The following is a 22908-nucleotide window of genomic DNA, read 5'->3' as shown; positions in this document are numbered from 1 at the left end:
GTTGGTTTGGTTTTAACTAAAAAAACAATCCGAGATCAAATCAACCCGACATTTTATATGTAATTTTAAAATTTTATTGTATACATAAAAATATTTACTTTGATATCATTTTTAAATATTTCTTATATTATTTCATAGCTTTATCTTTTAATATATCATTTCAAGTTTAAAACTTAAAATTCGGAATGGTTCAATAAAGATTATAGTTCATAGATGTTGATCATTATAATAAAACTTAAATAAAAATCAAATTAATATTAATGCAAGAAGAAAATCAATTCAACACTAAGAATGACAATAATATTGAATATTTGTTTTTTAGCTTTATATTGGTTTAGACAATTAAAATACATAATCTAATAATAATTTTTCTTAAATATTTAGTAATGTAACTAATATTTATCAAACTTAATTTAGCATGATTTAGTACTTTTAAATTATGATTAGTTTCATATGACTTTACAATATTTATTTTATATGATGATTTCATTATTATTTTTTATTGAATATTTTTGTGTCATCAATACTTATCTCATATTTTGTGTTATTTTTTTAAGAAGCACCTTAGATAATTGTATTTTGGTTGGGCTAAAGAAATATTTGGAGCACAAGTTAATTATTTGTTTGTATGCAAACTTAACCGAAAAAATCCAAATATCTGAGAAAATCTGAAGTTTATTAGTTTGGTTTGATTTATAAATTTAAAAATTTGGCACAATGGTCCGGTTTGGTATTTGAAAAACCCGAACCAACCCGAGATTGAAAAATCCGAAAAAATCCAAATTTTATTAGTTTGATTTAGTTTATAAATTTAAATTTTTTACACGAATGATTTGGTTTGATATTTGAAAAACTCAAACCAACCCGGTTATATACACCCCTAGTTAGAACTTCAATTCAAATTTCACCAAATTTTGTTGGAAGTGAGGGACCTTGATCGGATGACAACAATCCCTCACGTTTAATTTTAAAATTGAGTTAAAATCAGCAAAGACTAAAAAGGTGAAAACTCTTAATTAAGGACAAAAATTAATTAATCAAATGAAAATCTATGTCAAACGTTAGATAATTCTCATATGATAGTGCACATTTACTTACGAGAATCAAACAGGACCATCGACACATTGCATCTTACTCATCTAGATAACATAATTCCTTATATTTCTTCCAATTTGCATATAAGCAAATTATTAAATATTTCTCCCTTCAGTCCAAAAAAAAAAAATATAAATACATTATTCAAATGTCAAATGGTTAAAATTATCTTCTTCTTTTTTCACTCTTTTCAAACTCTTTTTAAAAATAAAAATAGTCATTATTTGCGATATAAAAGTAGCTAAAAGATCCATTAAAAAGAAAGATAGTTCTATAATCCATTAACCAAAATAATTAGTATATTTTTTGACTATAAAAAAGTGTCAACAATCATTATATTGGACTAGACGGAGTACTTCAACGGAATTAATAAAATGTCAACACATAAAGGGTGTTCAACCAATAGGGTATAAAATCTATTTTCAAAACAAATATATTATCACCCATACAAAATTTTTAACGCAAATAAGATGCACGCTATAATATTATAGATTATCATTATTATAGTCAATTCCCAAGAGAGGTAAGAAAAAAATAATTAATAAAAGGAGGCTGGGTTAGTGAGAAGAAACGTGGAATCGAAGCACACAAGAGAAAAAAAAAGATTTTGTATATATAATTGCATTAAATTAATATGAGTTTATGATAGAAGGACAATCAAAAAAAATAATACTCCCTCCGCTTAAAAAAAGAATAATTTCTTTTTCTTTTGGAAACACTACATGATATATCTAATATTATCTTTGTCCATTTTTAATTATTATGAATTTTTTTTAGAGTCAAATTATAAAAACTTTAAATAACATTTTATGATATAGCAAAATGTACAAGTACTCCTCAACCTGTCCGAAATCCCAAAGTCACACTTATACTATATTAAGGTACTATTATCCTCCTGAACTTATTTTATAAGTAAATTTCTACCCCTTTTCGGCCTATGTGGCACTAGTTTGAGAAAAAAAGTCAACCAACATTGGACCCACAAAATAGTGCCACGTAGGCCGAAAAGGGATAGAAAATTATTAATAAAATAAGTTCATGGGGGTAATAGGACCTTAGTATAATATAAGTGTGTCACTGAGATTTTGGGGATAGGTTGAGGGGGTACTAGTGCATTATCCCAATATTTTTTCTTCATATCTGTGAATTAATGTAATCTAATTTAACTTTGAAGATTAATCAAATTAACTTTCGAAAAGCGTAACATAACAAATAAAAAAAGGACGGAGGGAGTACCACAATATTAAAGTGCATTTTGATACATTTATTCTAACTTTAATTTAGGATAATAAGATTGATAAATCTTTTTTACTTTCTTAAATTTTGTACTCAAATCAAGAAAGATCTTTTTTTTAAAACGAAATGAGTAATAATATCAAAAATTTTTGGAAGTTGACAAAAAAAAAAGAAAAAAGACTAAAATAATTAAAGGGCATAAAATCCAAGCAAGTATAAAATAAAATAAATGAAATGAATCTGATAAATGTAAATAGACAATCTGATCCAGCAATGCATTAATTATAAGATTATAATAGGGAAGTTGGAGATCATATATAAAAACCCCTTTTAGGAGATCTCCTTCCTCTTCACAAACAACTACTTGACACACAAATTTATTTGTTTTCTTATTTTTTGGAAGAGAAAGAATGGGAAGTGGTTATTTTGGTGAACCAAAGTTGGGAAATGAAAGATCATCATCATCATCAAGAAAGAGCAAAAAGAACAATAATTTAGAGAAGCCAAAACAACCACAAAGAGGTCTTGGTGTTGCTCAACTTGAGAAAATTAGATTACATACTCAAATGGGTTGCAATACTTACAACCCTTATTCATCAACTCCATCAATTTCATCATATTCATCATCAACCTCTTCTTATGCTTTTACACCACAACAAACCATTATGGTACCCCTACTTTTTATCTATCTATCTTCTTTTTTTTTAAAATCAATTCCAATATTATGGGAAAAGAATGCGCATTCATTTGATTCTGATCCTTGTGGATCAAAAGGTAGACTAGACTGGACCTGCACGGCCGGCCCTCGTAATATAATGACTTGTTTTTTTGTAATAGATGAACGTTACATTATTACAAAGTGTCCTAAACCAATATGACAAAATTGTACCATATGTTTGGATACTAAAAATTGATTTTTTTTATGCTATTTTGGGAACTATGTATGTGTGCAACTACAAGATATTTTTTCCCTATCCATTGAGTGATAACAAATCTTTCTTTGATTTCAGATGGGATTGGGGGACATTGAAAGAGCAAATATTAGATATGGAGATTCCCAGCTACCTTCTACACCTAGGTACTATTTACTTTATTAATTTTCCTACTTGATAGAAAATCAGTTTGTACTTTATAATTAAGGGTGTGTTGAAGGAGAATGTTTTTTTTTTTAGAAATTAATTGTGTTTTCCTACTTATTTTCTTGTATTCTCTAGTGCAAGTGAAAAACTATTATCATAAAAGTAACTGTATATATAATTTTGACAAATACTATACAAGATGGGGATCAAGGTGAAGATGAAGTTTGTTGGAGGATGAAGAGAACACAATCAATATAAAATGTTAATAGTAGAGTCAACTTTCACTAAAGAGCTTATTTTTTTTGACCGACCTAAATGTGTTTTGTCACTTGTAATTCCTAAAAACCTTATCATGCTCAAAATCCTTCTTAAATAAAACTTTATACATATATGTTTTTGGATCGTTTTTTTTTTTTTCATAAATGAGTCATTTCATTAGGACTGTTATTATTTCCCTTAGCTAATATATGATTCTTTTACCTTTTATTATTATCACATTCAGTGCTTGGCATCCTGGCACAGTGTATGAGCCTCATCAATTTGCTCAGCCAAACATGAATAGATATCTACTTAACCTACAAATAGAGGTATATATTTTCTTGCATTTCTCAATCAAATAAATTGGAATTTTCATATTATTTTTGTAATGTCTTATAGTTTGATGAATGAACTACAGGAATCAATGGAGAATCGAACCAGAAATAACTCAATTGGATCAAGTACTAGTCATATCTCTGAATCAAACGGCGACCATGAATTAGATTTGGAGTTGAGGCTTTCAATTTAATTAATAACAACAACTCTGTGTATGGATGATCGTCATGTTATAAGCGTATAGACTTTATGTAGATTTTAGAGTAACATTTCGCTTCGTTTCTTAACAAAAATTTATGGAAATTTGTTAACTCTCTTCTGGAATAATTGAAGGGAGTTCACTATCAGAAACACATGTTGCACTTGCTTGATAGTATTTCATTAGGGTATATATGGATAATATAGCAAATTAAACATCTAACAATTAATGGCTTTTCTATTTCATTTCCTATAACCTTTTATATATTTATCAGTACTATTCATGATTTTGAAATGCTTTTGGGTGGTAAATAGGAGATGATATATTATTACTACTACAACTATCAGAGGTAAAATTGGTTGTTTAAGTGAAACAAAAAAGAGTTCTTACTTGGCTATGTCACCTTCATCGATTTGAAATAAACAACGATCGAACTTCTCAAAATATGAAGTAGTTAACTTGCTTAAAAAAAACTTTTCTTGAGTATATAGTTCCTGAAATGTTTGCTGAACTGCATTCTCTGCAAACACTAGAAAAAGTATCTAAAAGGTGGGTTTTGCTCCTAAGGCCCCCTTAGTAGGTCTGCCACCCTATTCTGCTCTGAAATATGTGTATTGGCAACGCTTCTCCACCTACCCGCTCGGTCATTTTTGAAAAATTTCATAAAATTATCATTTTGTTTCTCCTGATGTTAATTCCAAGTCTTTTATAATTGAGTTTGAAAGTTGGTTTTGAACTTGAGTAAAAAGTTGAGAATTTGGTTAGTTTGTGAATTTTAAAGGCTAATCTGTTAAGAAAGTGACTTTGAGGTCTTTTCGAGTTCTGAGATTCGGAATGAAATTTCATCGATTTCACTAGTCTTGAAATGTGAAACCTCAACCGTAAGAGTATTTGATTTTTTATTTCAAATCTTTTTGAGGATTTGAGATCCTAAGTTGTGAAATAAAATTCAATCTTTGGGTTGACTTTGGTCAATATTGAGGGCTCGCATGCTCGGATCGGAATTCGAGAGTTTGGTTAGATTCGGGGGGATGATTTTAGGCATAGGTGACGTCTTGGTTGATTTTGAGAGGCCTCAAGCTTGTTTTTGCCTTTTTAGGTATTGAGTTAGTTTCTTATGATTTTCATGAATGTCAGATCAGGGAGACCTCATATTCGTGTTTTTACGGTTCCGTTTAGTTTGAACGTCGAGTATAATTGATTTGCATGTGTGGTTTATGTGTACGAATTTTCGAACAATTCTGAGGGTCCTTTCGATGATTTTTGAGTTCTTGGTGTTCTATGGTCTAGTGCAACCCTCTGCGTTTGTGGAGCTTGTGGTCGCGTTTGCAGAAAGGATGGGGTAAGAATCCCTCATTTTGCAGAGACTTGAACACATTTGTGGGAGGTCAATGGGTTGATCTCCACGTTCGTGGATGACCTACTGCATTCGCGGAAGTCGAACTCATTAAAACCCGCATTCGCGGAGGACCCTTAATAGTGTTTAAACCAATAATTTCGGGGTTTCTTACCCATTTTGATATTTGGAGCTTTGAAAACTTGGTAGAGGTGATTTCAAGTGGGGGTTTTAAGATAAAATTATTGGCTAATATTTTTTAAAATAAATCTTTGATTACCCATCATTATTATTATTAGTATTATTATTATTATTATTATTATTAAATTTATGATTTAAATAAAGATTTTGAGTTGATGAGTTATTCAAGAACTAATTGAGTTTTGAAGTAAAAGTGAGTTTGTGAATTTATTTTATGTCCTTTTCGAGATGATTTTCCCTAATTAGTTCCTAAAGTATAGAATAATGTTTTCAAGTATTCAATTTTGAATTTAAACCTTATTTTTTGAATTGGGTTTGTGTTGATTGATCCAGTTTTCAAGAGAATTTGGTATAGGTATTGTCGTTTTCAAAATAGGATTGTGAATACTTCCTTGTGTATAGATTGTGTGGCTTTAAAAGTAATCTAGAGGGAGAGACTCAACTATTAGAGTGATAGTTGATTAATTTAAGACAAGTGACTTTCTAAACTTTGTATCTAATAGAATTCATTTACTTCCTTCGTTGACGGTGTGTTGGCAGTAATGGGGATGGGTTGAAGGATTTAAATTGTCCACTTACTAATATTTAAATGAATAAAAAGGGGTAGAAATGAAAAATATTATGTGATGAACATGATCATGTAAATAGCCTTATTTTGCTGTTAGTGATTGATTGATGAAATCCTTGAAAGCATAAATGCGGATTTGAATTGTGCAATTTATTGTCTCTTCCTTGTGGTGTGATATTGATGTGTGCATTGATCGTTGAACACCGTGATGAGACATATGATGACTGTTATGCGGAAGTCTTTGCTGGCAAGTGTTATTATACAGAGGTCTTTGCCAGCGAGTGTTATTAGACCGAGGTCTTTGGCGGTGAGTGTTATTAGGTCGAGCTCATTTTCGACGAGTGTTGTGATGTCGAGTTCTTTACCGACGAGTGTTGTGATGACGAGGTCATATTTGGCAAGTGGCTACAAAGTTAATGGGAAATGGTACTTACAAGAGACGGACTATTATGACTTGATGTACATGATATTTATATGTGAGTTGGTGGTTAATTGTTAGCATACTTGTTGTGTGTGATTAAATTACTTGATTTTGAGGTTGACTTATTTGATTCTTTTAATTATTAAATTGTGGTTATTGGACTGTGAATATTGGGCTTTTTGGGTCGTATTGTAGAATTTCTAGGCTAGATTGATTTTTGTGAAAGTATTGAGGAGGTTCGGTTGGAGAGTCACGGTTATTCACTTTCTAGCTAGTTGCTTTGATTAGTAGGTTACTTATTAGGTACTATATTGTTGGTACTCACACCCCTTTGCTTCTACACTTGTGTAGGTTTCGAGCCTAGACTCATGTGATCTTCTTCTCCTCTTGACAATTGTGGTTCGTAAAGGATTTTGAGTAGTAGCTACTTGTCATCCTGAAATACCCTTTTTTTCCTTTCTCTTTAAGCTTTGTTTTACTTGAAAAAAAAATATTTAGACTTGTATTTATCTTTCGAATTTTGTATTTTTATTAGTGTCTTGTACATGTTATAACTAGGTTTTGGGGGTATCGTTTAGAATAAATAAGTTTTTCACCTTTGTATTTGTAGTCACTTAAAATTTATCAAAAATACATTTATAAAGTTGTTTGGATTATATTAAGTTAATCAATATATTAGTCCAAATAAATATTATGGATTAATATAATTGATTTAATTATTTAAATTCTGATAAATATGAATTTAATTAAAGCCCGCTACATAAAGCCCATATGATATTTCACTTAAATCTGATTGGCTGAAGGGAGTCCTGTTCCAATCACAACCCCTCTATTCTAAAACTATAAATAGGGTTCTCATAATTCAGAAAAATAGAACCAAGAATTCTAAACAAGAAGCTAGAGAAAGCTGGTGGATCAAAAGTTATAAATTTCTCTACAAGTTCAAGAATTCAAGAATTCAAGGATTCAAGTGTTCAAGTTCAAGATTTGAAGAAGTCAAGATCAAGTTCAAGAACAATCAACATCAAGACCACCTGATTCAAGATCAAGCTCGAAGCCCTTGAATTCAACTAGAAAGTCAAGATCAAGATAAAGTTCAAGTCAAGATCAAAATCAAGTCCAAGTCCAAGTCCAAGATCAAGTTTAAGAACAATCAAGATCAAGACCACCGGATTCAAGATCAAGCTCGAAGCCTTTGAATCCAACTAGAAAGTCAAGATCAAGATAAAGTTCAAGTCAAGATCAAGATCAAGATCAAGTCCAAGTCCAAGTCCAAGTTCAACCAAGAGCAAGATCAAGATAGAGATCAAGATCAAGATCAAGATAAATCCCAAGTTCAAGATCAAGCTTCAAATCCCTTGAAATTATATTTGAACTCGCACTTGAAATAATAAATCGATTGTTGCTATAATTTTCCATTCTTGATTATTGTTTTCTCGACACCAATTTTATTGTCTACAGTCTTGTTCTTATTTTACTGTATTTCTGCATTTGTTTCTTTTTGTTAGGTTGAGGTTGACTTGTCTGGGTAGGAATAGACAAGTGAAGTTACATCTATTTTTGAGTTGAGACAAAATGAGATCAGGTTCATAAGTCTCACATGTGTACAATTCAAGTCTAGGTAGAGTCTTGAGGATCAGTAAGAAAACATTTTAATTATGTTAAGAGGCTACAAAGATTTTTAGAAAACTTCATTTTGTTCATCCTTTCTTATCGTGCGTGGTTGCATTCGCTAGTGCTGAGTTACCGCGTGTCGTTTTGACATATGTCGAGGACCAGGGCTTCTATTTCTAGTGGTAGGGGGGAGGCAGTCCCCGAGGTTGTTGTTTAGACCAGACTAGGGGTAGAGATAGGGCTCAAGCTACAACTATGCTTGTAGAGTGGTACCGAAGGTCATGTCCGTAGAGAGACACTAGCTAGAGGTAGAGTTGAAGAGGTTTCTCTTAAGCCACAGTTTGAGGTTGCTGAGGTTCAGGTTCCTCCTAAGTTTATGAAAAAATGTACTAAAGAATTAGTTTGTTACAAACCATCGTATCCCATCATATAGTTTGAATTACATCATCTAAATTGTGTTCCAAATAATTTAGTATTCCAAATTATCAAAACAAATTGTATTTCACAACACATATATTCAATATTCAGTTTGGATCAAATCAACTAACTTTTATTCCAAATAAATTTATATTTGAATCATCCCACAAAAATATTTACAATCATTCGATCAATCAATAAATTACAATAATACTTTCATTCCAAATAAATTTGAACCAAATATGTATTATAAGATTATATGTATTTGAAAACATCTTATATTCAATATACATGCTGGATTGCATCACCTAATTTCTATTCCAGATAATTTTGTATACCTTAATTCAACATACAAATTCACAAAATTTTTAATCCATTTAATATTGTATTTCAAACAAATTTACAATATAATCAGACGATATACATTATTAGTCATTGTTTTGATAATGATGACTGATTTTTAACGGTACTTTTTATTTATTATCATTTTATATCAATTAAATAATAATATTATGTTAAATCTGCAATTTGTATTAAAAGTGAATTATGTTTGCAATATATATGTATAATAATTGTGTATTTAAAAAAAAATATATTATACTTGTTTGATAAGAAATTGACACATTGTATTACAAGTGTATTAAAATATGAAATAAATGTATTATATCCATCAATAAAACTTGTATTATATGTAAACGATAAATTATTCATTGTAATATATATTAAAAACGATCAATTATTCATTGTAATATGTATTTAAAGTGTATTAAAAATGATCAATTTAAAAAAAAACAATAGATATTTTTTCAATATAACATGTTTTTCCCTTTTATAATGGGACAAAAAGTAAATATCCCAAAGTGTGTGTACAAAATCTCCCAAAGCATGATGGGCTTGTTGGAATTGACGACCCGACCCGAATGAGAGGAGCATGGATGGGATGATGGTCCGGATAAGGATAGAAAGCCCCACCTTTCGTTTCCCTCTTCTTTTATTAGCCATAAAACTCACAAACAGGAAGGAAGAGTTGGTGTGCTTGAGAGTCTGACCCCTATCCCCTCCTCCCTCACCAGCAACTTCATTTCAGTTACGCTATCTCTTGTTTCTTCATATATATGCATACAACCCACCCTTTCAAAGGTTTGATTTCTCACCTCAACTTCCGTCTCTGTTTCCATTTTGAGTTATTCTTTCACTAATCATTTTGAGTTTTTACTTACTGTACTAGTTGTGCCATAATTGATGGGTAATGATCAATTATATGCACCGATAACAATTGATTCAATTTCTTAATTTCAATGTTCAGACATGTTAATCGTTCTACCACACTTGGAATTGTTAAATATTTAGCTTCTAAGTTAGAGTTTCTGGTATGATAGTTAGTGAATTTACTTGCTTCTTTGCAAAGTACATATCATATATATATATATGTATATATATATTATGAGAAACTGAATTGCATTTGTGTTTGTCAATTCTCAAGGTGTAGTCTGTTTTTTTTGATGAATTTTTAAATATTTATAAACTGCTAAGCCTATATGTTATCATTCTTGTTTATGAAATTGCTTATGATGATTTCTCAACCACAATATGTAAGTTCAAGAGCAAATTTATTAATTTTTCTTTTTTGAGTGCTTTTCAATGAATTACGCCTAAATGGCAAACGTATGCGACTATCCGTTTATTTTCAGCAACTCTAGTACTGGGCTTTGCTGTTTGTTCTATATGCTTATAGTATTTCTGCCATGCTGCAGCTGATAACCTATCACACTATTATTAAATGATATAGTCATGTTTTCTTCTTTCTCTAACCGTTTTTTTTAAATATATTTATCAGGTGTGGAACAGATGATCTAATCCTTGTACTTCACAAACCTTAGCAACCCCAAATATTAATCAACATGGCTCCAATGGTTACAATTGCAACTACCAATGTATCAGTTACTCCAGGAGCTGTCCTTCTCACGAGAAGGAATCAATGTTTATCAAAATACGATGTTTCACGAAAATCCAGCAAGCAGACTTTACCTACCCCAAAATATATCCTGCCCCTGTCAACATCTATTAAATTGTTTCCCCATTTTAGAGTTGGTTGCATTTTACGACATAAATTAAGAGGTCTCGTAGTATCAGCAACTGAGACTGATGTAGCAGTGGAAGAAGTAGAAGAAACTGCTGCAGATGATGGATCTGGTGAAGTTGCTGAAGCTTCATCTGATGCTGCTGAAATAAGTGAAGAATCCTCTGTATCAGATGTGAGTCCTAGATCTGTTCAGTCTAAGCGTTCAAGACCTGCTAGAAAGAGTGAGATGCCTCCTGTGAAGAATGAAGACCTTATTCCAGGTGCAACTTTTCCTGGAAAGGTCAGATCGATACAGCCATTTGGTGCTTTTATTGATTTTGGAGCTTTTACGGATGGATTGGTGCATGTTTCTAGGTTGAGTGATAGTTATGTAAAGGATGTAGGAAGCATTGTATCTGTTGGACAAGAGGTTACAGTGAGATTAGTTGAAGCAAACACTGAGACAGGGCGCATATCTCTCACCATGCGTGAAAGTGATGATCCTAGTAGGCCACAGCAACAGAAAGATGCTCCAACCAATAGTGACAGACCCCGAACTCAAAGGAAGAGCACACAAAGGAACAACCAAAGGAGAGATGAGAAAGTCTCAAAGTTTGTCAAGGGGCAAGATCTTGAGGGCACTGTAAAAAATCTAACCAGGTCTGGTGCTTTTATATCTCTTCCTGAAGGAGAGGAAGGGTTCCTGCCAGCATCAGAGGAAACTGATGAAGTGTTTGGAATTATTGACAGTGGCTCTTCACTAACAGTAGGCCAAGAAGTTAATGTCCGTGTATTGCGCATTGCCAGAGGACAGGTAACTTTGACCATGAAAAAAGAAGAAGCTGCTTCAGAGTTGGACTCAAAGCTCAACCAGGGTGTTGTCTATTCGGCAACAAATCCCTTTTTATTGGCTTTCCGTAGCAACAAAGAGATCTCTTCATTTTTGGATGAGAGGGAAAAAGAAGACGAACAAGCTGAACAATCAAAGGAAGATGCACAGGAATCAGATGCGGCGACTATTAAAATAGACGTGTTGCCTGAAACTACAAGCATAGAGGAAGAATCAGTCAATGCTGCAAATGATGGTGTTCCGGAAACTATAAATGGGGAGGAGACGAAACAAAACGTTGATGAAGAAGTGGAGTCAGCTCCTGAAGGAAGCACATCCACAATTGGTCAGCAAGCTGAGGTGTCACCTGTAGGAGATGCTGAGGATGAAACTGGCTCATATGAGCAAGCAGCTGATCAGATCTCAGCATCTGAAACTGTGGTGGGTGAGGAGGTCGTAGAGAAACTAACTGATGATAATGTAAATGTGGTTGCAACTGAAATACCAAGTGTCACAGAGGCTGTCAAAGAAACAGAGGAAACTAGTGCCAGTGAGAATGATAGTATATCAAGCCCAACTGGGCAATCTGAAGCTTCTTTGGAGAATAGCAAGGATGAAGGTGTCTAATAAGAAATTTTCCAGTCTCCCCTCTGATTTATTATATCCTTTCATTCTCGCTTGCATATTTATGAGAAACAATTAGATACAACTATTTCAACGTTTAGACAATTTTGTTATCCAAATAAGGTTTGGTGCATGGTATAAATACACTTCACTCATTATGTGGGGAACAATGTTATCAAAGGCGCACTGAAGCCTTGAAACGAGGCTCAAAACGTGTTTGAATGCTTCCCCTCGCTTCATGTGTGCTTTAGTGTTGTCATAAAGGCTCTAAGACATACTTTTCCTTGTGAATGAGCATTTCCTAAAGAGGTGACGCTAAACCATTGATATTTCACTTTGTCGTAAAAATAATCAATTTCTTTGTCCATATATTTGCTATTTATGCTTATAACTGTTAGTTTGGAATATATATATATATATATNATATATATATATATATATATATATATATATATATATATATATATATGTTTGTTTGTTTTCTCCATTTGCGCCTCTTCTCAGTAAATCCCACACTTTATTTGCACATTGCACTTCAAGCCCCAACGAACCTTAGAACTTTTCTTGCACTTTTTGCTTTTGATAACGCTGCTGAGGAAGAGATGAATGGTAATGATATGAATCAATCTAAGCAAAGGCACTTTAGTATAGTTCATGTTGATAATTTGGTATATCCTTCTTCTGTTTCTTCTTCTGATTGCATCTTGTTCAACATACACAGTTTTCAGTTTCATATATGGAGAGCTTTCTGGTGACCGAGACATGTCCTTTTCTTTTGATTGAAATAACGACAGGATGATGTTCTTGCTCTGTGTAAACTCTTGAAATCAATTACTTATAGGACATAGTGTTGTGTTAGCCTGTTAGGTGAGAAAGATAAACTTAGGACGAGTTACCAATAAACTAGCTGACAATCCAATTTTGTACACAGAAAGTCAGGACGGTGTTGGAGTTTTAGACACTCAAGTTGAAAGTGCTCCTTCCATAGGGGAACAATCATCTGATACCGCTGCTCAACAGGAAGAGGGGGCTCCCAACACTGATCAAGATATTGCGAACTCAAGTGAGCAAAATGGGACTGCTTCATTAAATGAAGCCGCAGCAAAAGGTTTTGCTTTTATTTCCCTTTCTTTTCTGGGATATTTCTGCTGTTAACTTGTTAAAAAGGAAATAGCGTTCCTTACAATAAAATTTGCAGATCTAGTTGCCAAACATTTGTGTTAGTTGGTAGGATGTGAAAATTTCATGGCTGAGTGATGAAATAACTGAAACTCTAAAGATTAAGAAGCTTGTTGTGTTTTTCTTTTTTTTTTTCTTTTTTTTGGGGTGGGTGGGGGGGTGGGGAGGGGAAGCCGGGTGGTGCGTCATTTACCTACTTGGAGAAAGAAGTTGCATTAGAGGATATTAACTTTTTACACATTTACACCAGACTGCATGCAAATGCTTCACTGAAACTGTGAATCAGAGAAAATGGAAGAGAATTTCTTCTCTCTACCTACCTGGTACTTATAGATCTCTTTTTTAATATGGTAGTGGTGTCCAACCTAGCTTGTGAACAACTCGACTAATACACAGGAATCTGCTACCTCCCACCAGCACAGTGACTGGTTATCCACCACAGTTTGGGCAAATAGGAAGAAACACAACTCGACTAATCCACAGGATATCTGTTACCTCCCACCTTCACAGTGACTGGGTAACTCTATCCACCACAGTTTGGGAAAATAGGGAGAAACCACCTAGTATTTTTTTTTGCCTCCCCCTGGGCATTGAACCTGTGAACTCATGGTTCTCAAGCCACTTCATTGACCACTAGGTCAGACCTTTGGGTGGTCTTACTAATATCAAATCTATTATAAACATATATCTTAATTTGATTCCAGATAATTCATCTGAGTTAAAATCTGCTTGTTCTGATGCCTTCATCATTCAATTTTGGGAGAATAATGAAATGACGAGATTTGTGCTAAAACATATATACCTGCTCATCAAATCTTTTGTAGAGATCTAATTCATTAAATAGCTTATTGAAACAATAGCAGTTAATACTTGTAGCCTTAATTCCTAGCGAGTCAAGGTTGGCATATGAATCTCCTTGTCCATGTTCCTCTATTTTGAGTTGGATAGTAAAAACATATATAGAAGAAAAGTGGATCTAACACAGTGGATATCCTGTTGAAACATGGTAAATTAATTCATTTCCAGAGAACATTTATGAAGAAAGAGATAGCAATGAGATTAGTCTTGAAGAGGATTTGGATGCTAATATCCAAAAGTGTCAGATTTGTTGTCAAAAAAAAAAAAAAGTGTCAGATTGACTCTCCTTATTGTATCACATAAGGTCGTAGAGTCTTGAATTATGAATATAAATTACAATGCTGAAGAAGGGCGATCTTTATAGTTAACGCTAATGGTTGTCAAATCTGAATGTATCCTAGTTTGCCTTTATAACTGAAATCTCTAGGGTTGTAAAATTTAACCTATTTGTTTCTTCCTGACACTACCCCTTTCAGTCCATCTATAATTTATTAATGGGGCCAGTTACTTTCAGAAACTCTATTATGTTGTGCAATATCCGACTTCCTCTGCTTTCCTTATATCTTGACCTTCTTTTCGTTGGTCTGTTTGATTGATTCCGCCAAGCTATTTGTAATGTTAATTCAGATTAACTGAAACAAAGAGTCTGGCTATTTGTTCCTTGATATGTCTATGTAAATTGTCATTCATCAAAGTATTAGATAGTACTTTCGTATCGAAACAAGAACTTTCACATTCATGTCTGGTCACTAAGTCCTGTCCTCTGTGTATGCAACAGCTATTTCACCTGCTCTTGTGAAACAATTGCGTGAAGAGACAGGAGCAGGAATGATGGACTGCAAAAAGGCTCTTACAGAAACTGCAGGTGACATTGTTAAAGCGCAGGAGTATCTCAGGAAAAAGGGTTTGGCAAGTGCTGATAAGAAATCAAGTAGAGCTACAGCTGAAGGCAGAATTGGATCATACATCCATGATAGCAGAATTGGTGTCCTGGTAGAGGTTAACTGTGAAACAGATTTCGTATCGCGTGGTGACATTTTCAAGGAATTAGTTGATGACTTGGCCATGCAAGTGGCTGCATACCCTCAAGTGCAGTATCTTGTTCCAGAAGATGTGCCAAAGGAGATCATCAACAAGGAAAGAGAAATCGAAATGCAGAAGGAAGACCTATTATCAAAACCTGAGCAGATCAGATCCAAGATTGTTGATGGGCGGATAAATAAGAGGCTTGAAGATCTGGCATTACTGGAGCAGCCTTACATCAAGAATGATAAGATGGTTGTAAAGGACTTGATCAAGCAGACAATTTCAACGATTGGTGAAAACATCAAAGTGAAGAGATTTGTGCGATACAACCTGGGAGAAGGTCTTGAAAAGAAGACCCAAGACTTTGCTGCAGAGGTGGCTGCTCAAACAGCAGCTAAACCTGTCTCCTCGCCAGGAAAAGAGCAACCAGCTGTTGAAGCCAAGGAGACTACTGTCGAGTAAGTTTCTAATTTCTTGATAATTACTTCCTATCAATATATTGTGTTTCTTCAAACGCTGAACAACCAGAAATGTGGCAGCAGGGCATTCCATGACATGTCAAATATATAGTTTTATTACATTAATTTTCAGTTTGCTTATTGTTGTTACTCAACTTCTCATTATTAAATGATAGCTTTAGTTTTCTGCCATCTTTAGACTCCAATACTGCTTATACAATCTTCTAAACCTAAGTACACGTTTCACTTCAATAATTTCCAAATAAAATCTGGTTCCAACATCATTATGGAAGAGCTAATCTGAAATAACTGTCAGAAGACTCTGTCTTACTCATCTTACTGTGTAACTCCATGCCAACATTTTATCCTAAACCGTTTCCAATCCCAAAACTCCTATATTGTTTTGTGTCTCACTGTTAATTTCTGTTTTATGGATTCTAATGCAGGGCTCCGAAAGCAGCAGTTTCAGCTGCTTTGGTTAAACAGCTGCGAGAAGAAACTGGAGCTGGGATGATGGATTGCAAGAAAGCCCTCTCCGAAACTGGAGGGGATATTGAGAAGGCACAGGAATACCTCCGAAAGAAGGGTCTTTCAACAGCCGATAAAAAGTCTAGCCGACTTGCTGCTGAGGGGAGAATTGGTTCATACATTCATGACTCTCGCATTGGTGTGCTAATTGAAGTTAATTGTGAAACCGACTTTGTTGGGAGAGGTGAAACATTTAAGGAGTTGGTCGATGATTTGGCAATGCAAGTTGCAGCATGCCCACAGGTGCAATATGTATCTATCGATGAGATTCCAGAAAGCGCTGTCAACAAGGAAAAAGACTTGGAAATGCAGAGAGAAGACCTTAAGAACAAGCCTGAAAATATAAGGGAGAAGATTGTTGAGGGCAGGGTCTCCAAGAGACTCGGAGAGCTTGTTCTTTTGGAGCAGCCTTTCATAAAAGATGATAGTGTTCTTGTGAAGGATTTGGTAAAGCAAACTGTTGCTGCTCTTGGGGAGAACATAAAAGTTAGGAGGTTCGTTCGATTTACTCTAGGCGAGGAAGCCAAAAAAGAAGGAATAATTGAAGAGCCAGCTGCTGTATGAAGCTAACTCTAACTTGAGATGAGCAAAGCATAGGAGGACATTCTACTTGTGGGATGAAACAAGTTATAAATCTTGGGGTTGAGCTATTTTTGTATAATGTAGTCCATACTTGATGTACTGTGAGGCGATTAGTTTTCTTCTCTTTTACTTTCTTGTAGATTTTCTGGTCATGTGTCTCTTGTATTTTCATCACAAACTAGGAGTTTCGGAAGCCATTTTAAAGCAAACATGTAAAAGAGAACCTTTTGATTAAAGAAAGAGTTTTTCTGTGACTATTTTTTCAACATTAAACTTGTCAAATTATTGGAGTGGTTGTCATTTTTGCCTGCTTGATGTGATGCCTTTTCCTTCTCATGTCTTACTTGCAGTGATTTTGGAATCTTAATGATATGTATAGAAATGATGGCCCCAAACATAGGGGATTTTAAAAAAAAAGTGACGTTAAAGGTTTCAAAATAAATGGGCGGTTACATAAGTTTTAAGTATTGAGTGTAGGTGATAATTATGTGATTATGATTAAGAATTGTGGAGTTGCCCTCAAGTTTATAAGTTGACAGTCTTTTTTTTTTTTTTTAATAAGTTGACAGTTGGTCCATTGAATTAAATGACGGGTAAAAGGATAAATTGACTAAAACCTAATTTAATCAATTTTGATGGGAATTAAAATTGGAGGGAAGCCACCAGTGAGCTGTACATATTCTTCTTCTTCTTCTTCCTCTTTTTTTTTTCTTCTTCTTTAATTAATTTCTTTAGGAACAATAAATGAAGGGATTATTTGTAGGTATTAATTGTCCTGGTAAATGAGTCGAGAAGAAAAATTTATAAATTTGGCATTGAAAGGATGGTAAGAAACAAAGAGGGTCGGTAGAGATGACTGTCGAAAAAAAATTTTGTATGATGATTTTATTTGAAAGGGTGTCAAAACCTCAATTGTTGGGAGAAAATTCAATTTGTTGCATTGTTCATCAATTCTATCAGCTACGTTGTGAATTATGTAGTTGTGATTTAGAAATAGATGAAGCAGTTAAAGTTCTGTATTAATTAAATTTTCATGTGTAGAAACATGTATACATTTCTTGCAAACACATGGGGAAAAAAGTGATTTTTTTTGTGATTTGTACTGATTTTTGAATTTGTTCTTTATAAAATGTTTAATCTAAAACTTTTTGGCATTTTCCATTACTAAATCGCTCAATTATCGACTAACCCATCTTAGAAGTGACATATGTGGCAACATATATATATTCTGTTGAAAAAATTGCAACAGACATGTCATATGTGGCAACATATGTATATCATACAATGGTCTTTTGGAGGTTAATTCAATCAAATTGTCACCTAATTCAACATGTAACACTAATATAGTCTTACAACATGTAAGTACAAAATTATGGTCTAATACAACAAGCACCATCAATTATATCAATTATTTTTACAAAGACTATCATACCACTAGTTCATCATACAATGACCAAGTAATTTCATATAATAGTTATATAACAATCTTGTAAATCGTTGCTTCAAGTGTTATAGCATATTTTTATTGCTTAATTGGTTTAAAGTACTAAAATTTGATCTAATTTGACATTTTTCCATTTCTTAATCGCTCAATTTATCGATTAAGTATCCTTGAAGTGACATATGTGGCAACGTATGCACGTTCTGTTGGAAAAATTGCAACAGACATGTCATATGTGGCAACATATGTATATCCTAAAATGGTCTTTTTGGGTTAATTCAATTAAATTGTCATTTAATTCAACATGTAGCACTAATATATAGTCCTACACTATGTAAGTATAAAATTATGGTCTAATACAACAACCTCCATCAATACTATCAATTATTTTTACAAAGCATATCATACCATTAGTTCATCATACAATGACCAAGTAACTCCATATGATAGTTATATAACATCCTTGTAAATTGTAGTTTCAAATGTTATTGCATATTTTTATTGTTTAATTATAATCCAAAGTTCTAAAATTTGATTCAATTTGACATTTTTTCGTTCCTAAATCGCTCAATTTATCGATTAAGTCATCCTTGAAGTGACATATGTGGCAACATATGCATTTGGAAAAATTGCAACCGACATGTCATATGTGACAACATATGTATATCCTAAAATGGTCTTTGGGAGTTAATTCAATTAAATTGTCACTTAAATCAACATGCAACACTCATATATAGTCCTACAACATGTCTTAAGTACAAAAATAATATGGTCTAATACAACAACCTTCATCAATTCTATCAATTATTTTTACAAAGACTATCATACCACTAGTTAATCATACAATGACCAAGTAACTCAATATGATAGTTATATAACACCCTTGTAAATTGTTGTTTCAAGTGTTATTGCATATTTTTATTGCTTAATTATAATCCAAAGTACTAAAATTTGGTTCAATTTGATATTTTTCCGTTCCTAAATCGCTCAATTTATCGATTAAGTCATCTTTGAAGTGACATATGTTGCAACATATGCACGTTCTCTTGGGAAAATTGCAATAGACATGTCATATGTGGCAACATATGTATATCCTAAGATAGTCTTTTGGGGGTTAATTCAATTAAATTGCCACTTAATTCAATATGTAACACTGATATATAGTCCTACAACATGTCTAAGTATAAAATCATGGTCTAATACGACAACCATCATCAATTCTATCAATTATTTTTACAAAGACTATCATACCACTAGTTCATCATATAATGACCAATTAACTAAATATGATAGTTATATAACACCCTTGTAAATCGTTGTTCCAAGTGTTATAAAATATTTTATTGCTTAATTGTGGTCCAAAGTACTAAAATTTGATCCAATTTGACATTTTTATTCAATTCCTAAACTCGCTCAATTTATCGATTAACTCATTCTTGAAACGACATATGTGATAACATATGCATGTTCTGTTGGAAAAATTGCAACCGACATGTCATATGTGGCAACATGTACATCCTAAACTGTATTTTTTTTAAAAATAAGATAATAGTTCAAAAGGAATAACAATCCAACCATCTTACAAACAAATAAGTGATAAAACCACTAAAAAAGTCCTGATTTAATGCCAGTAAGTATTTCAAAATCCTAATTTAATTTTACCTTAGAAGATATCAACGATAAACTAGAAATGACGAGGGCAACATCACTTTTTTTAGAAGAAAATAGCAACATATAACCACTGATGCTGTAGAAAACATCGCAACAATTTAAACTGTAAAGGAATAATGGAACGAGAGAAAGGAAAGAAGAGAAAAGAACACGAAAATTAGTAAAAATAAATTAAATTTGAAATTTGAAACGAAAGGACCTTTTATAGAGGAGAGGAGAGAGGGAAAAAGGAAGAGATGATTGTTTAAGACATTTTTATTTTACATTTTTTAAAATTTTGACAATTCATAGTGTGACATCTATTGCCACATATATCCTTTCTGTTGGGGCACATGCATATAATTCTATAGTGTTTTTTACAACAGAAGTTATATATGTTGCCACAAACAACACATTTCTTCCTTTCCATCATAATTGATATTTGTTCCAACAAATAAAAATAATAACAATCATTAATAGTAATATTATCAGCAAAAATGAATAATTGGTGACAATGCAATGTTGCCACATATCTCCATTCTGTGACATATGTTACTACATATCTTCTTTTTGTGACATATGTTGCCACATATATCCTTTCTGTTGGGGCACATGTAGATAATTCTGTGATTTTTTGTATATATTGCACATTTCCATCATAATTGACATTTGCCAACAAAATAATAATAATAATAATAATGATAATAATAATAATAATAATAATAATAATAATATTATCAGCAAAAATGAACAATTGGTGACAATATAATCATTATTTACATATCTTCTTTCTGTGACATAAATTGCCACATATATCCTTTCTGTTGGGGCACATACAGATAATTTTGTAGTATTTTTTACAACATAGGTTATATATGTTGCCACGGATACCACATTTCTTCTTTTCCATCATAATTGACATTTGTTCCAACAAAAAAAAAATCATTAATATTGTCAGCAAAAATGAACACTTCACCAATTGTTTTATACAACTTATCAACAAAAAAGGTAATTCACAACGGTATACATAACATCAATCTAAACAATGGTGAGTATTGTTGCTTCACAACACAATTGACGACTTCAATTTTTTCTCTTTCTCTTTCGCTTTCTTTTTCACCTTCTCCTTCTCCTTCTCCATCTCCTTCTCCTTCTCTAGGTCCTTCTGCTTCTCCTTCTTGTTCTCCTTGCCTTTTGGGTTTGAGTGTGATACTGAAATAGTCAGTGTTTTTTTTTCTTTCACTAATTATAGATAGTGATTGAGAAATAAGTTTTTTCAATCTCCTACACTTCAAATATATGTTGGACAACTGAACAAGACTATATTTCTAAAATCATATGAACAAAATGATCACAAAAAGATCAACAAAAATAACAAAAAATAATTTTTCACCGAATGTTAACAATACATATACATTTTTTCAAAATTATGGCTTTTTGAGTTTGTTAATTTTCTTTCAGAAATAATAAATAATAGGTACCATTATACTCATTTTTCACATCTATAGAACGATTTATTCTTCATTAACCCAAGAAAAAAACTTAGTATTGTTCTAAAATTGTAAAATCTCTCAAAAAAATGACTTATTCATTTTAAGTCGAACACAATCTTCAATTCAGAAAGAGGAGAGAGTCACGGCCGGAGATGAGGAGGAAGATAAGATAATGGGGGAGAATATTTATTTTGATAGACGGATTGTCGAATTTTATAAGGAAGAAGAAGAGAAGAGAAGAGGGAACATAGGGAGAAGAAGAAGAGAACATCCTATTCTCATTTACATTTTTTTTTTAAAAATGGATTTGATAGAATTATAAAAGTTGAAAAATGGAGTGCTTTTTTGTATTTATAAAATATTAGAAAGTTTTGAAAATGTTAATTTGGTCCCAAATTTACTTAATTACATTTTCAAGAGGATTTGACTATCTCTTTGTCAATTTTTCACCAAAAATCAAACCAAGACTTATTTGACACCTTTCATTTAATTTTCTAAAAAAAAAGTATCTATAGGGGCCTCAGGAAGGGACCTGACTTAATGCCCGTTACCATTGCTTTGGATAACATAGGTTTTTCCTACGCTATATAGTCAATAATCCCAGCAAGAGAAACAAGATAGCATCGATACACTCGATCCACCACTAAGGACTCACCATTGTGTCATGATCCAAAAATGAACATGCTGACACTTGTCTATTCCCATCAAGATAAGTGAGTGTCTACCCAACAATGCGAAAGAATCCAAAAATGAACATGCTGACACTTGTCTATTCCCACCAAGATAAGTGAGTGTCTACCCAACAATGCGAAAGAAATGTGAAAAGTAAAACAAGAATAACATAAGAGCAGAAAACTTAGTCATTCCAGTAAATCCCCCCAAAACGTGATTGTCAAATGTACAAGACACTAATATAAATACATAATTAAAATATAAGTACAAGTGTCATAGTCTTTGTCTCTAGAATTAATCAAAGCATAAAGTAAAAGGAACAAGAGCGACTCACTCGGATGATAATGTAAGGACCCTTAAAATGAATTAAGGTGCTTAGAGCCTCACACGTGTCTAAAAAATTTTAACATATGTTAAATAAGTGTTTTACAATATGCATGTTTAATTTGAAGTCATTAGGTCAAACGTCCAAGAACGTCCGATGATGTTTGAAAGTAAGCCTTGAGATGTGCATGTGTGTCTTGGTGTATCTTGACATGTTTTATGTGTTCGTTTTCTTTGAAATTGATATGGAAGGTCCTTAAATTGTATATGATTGTATTTACGTTGGAAACGTACGGGTACGACTCCCCAAGGACCCCGCAAAAGGCCCTCAAGGAGGACCCAAAGGCTGCCTAGACACTGCCATGACAGTGTCAATCGACGAGTGAAGGATCGACGCCCCGTCGATTGGGGGGGGGGGGAAG

At 32.9% G+C, this 22908-nt stretch overlaps 2 protein-coding genes across 3 annotated transcripts; both read left to right on the top strand.

Moving 5' to 3' along the window:
* The first annotated feature begins 2707 nt into the window (after positions 1-2707).
* Positions 2708-4412, top strand: LOC107025703 (protein SPEAR3-like). Its single transcript, XM_015226462.2, has 4 exons — positions 2708-2999; positions 3342-3409; positions 3913-3997; positions 4087-4412. Exons 1-4 carry the CDS (start codon positions 2742-2744, stop codon positions 4195-4197), a joined length of 522 nt encoding a protein of 173 aa, XP_015081948.1. The 5' UTR covers positions 2708-2741; the 3' UTR covers positions 4198-4412.
* A 5331-nt stretch (positions 4413-9743) lies between these two features.
* Positions 9744-17172, top strand: LOC107025533. Of its 2 annotated transcripts, none has more exons than XM_015226318.2 (5): positions 9744-9900; positions 10598-12270; positions 13207-13383; positions 15091-15796; positions 16243-17172. In XM_015226318.2, the coding sequence occupies exons 2-5, from the start codon at positions 10662-10664 to the stop codon at positions 16886-16888; spliced, it is 3138 nt and encodes a 1045-aa protein (XP_015081804.1). In that variant the 5' UTR covers positions 9744-9900; positions 10598-10661; the 3' UTR covers positions 16889-17172. The 2 variants fall into 2 exon arrangements, with proteins under 2 accessions (XP_015081804.1, XP_015081805.1); XM_015226319.2 differs by lacking the exon at positions 9744-9900 and adding an exon at positions 9926-10006.
* Positions 17173-22908: the final 5736 nt, after the last annotated feature.

This window comes from Solanum pennellii, chromosome 7 (assembly GCF_001406875.1).
Source record: "Solanum pennellii chromosome 7, SPENNV200".
Lineage (NCBI taxonomy): Eukaryota > Viridiplantae > Streptophyta > Magnoliopsida > Solanales > Solanaceae > Solanum > Solanum pennellii.
Note: the sequence above shows the minus strand (reverse complement) of the source record. Positions and strands in the feature narration are given on the sequence as shown.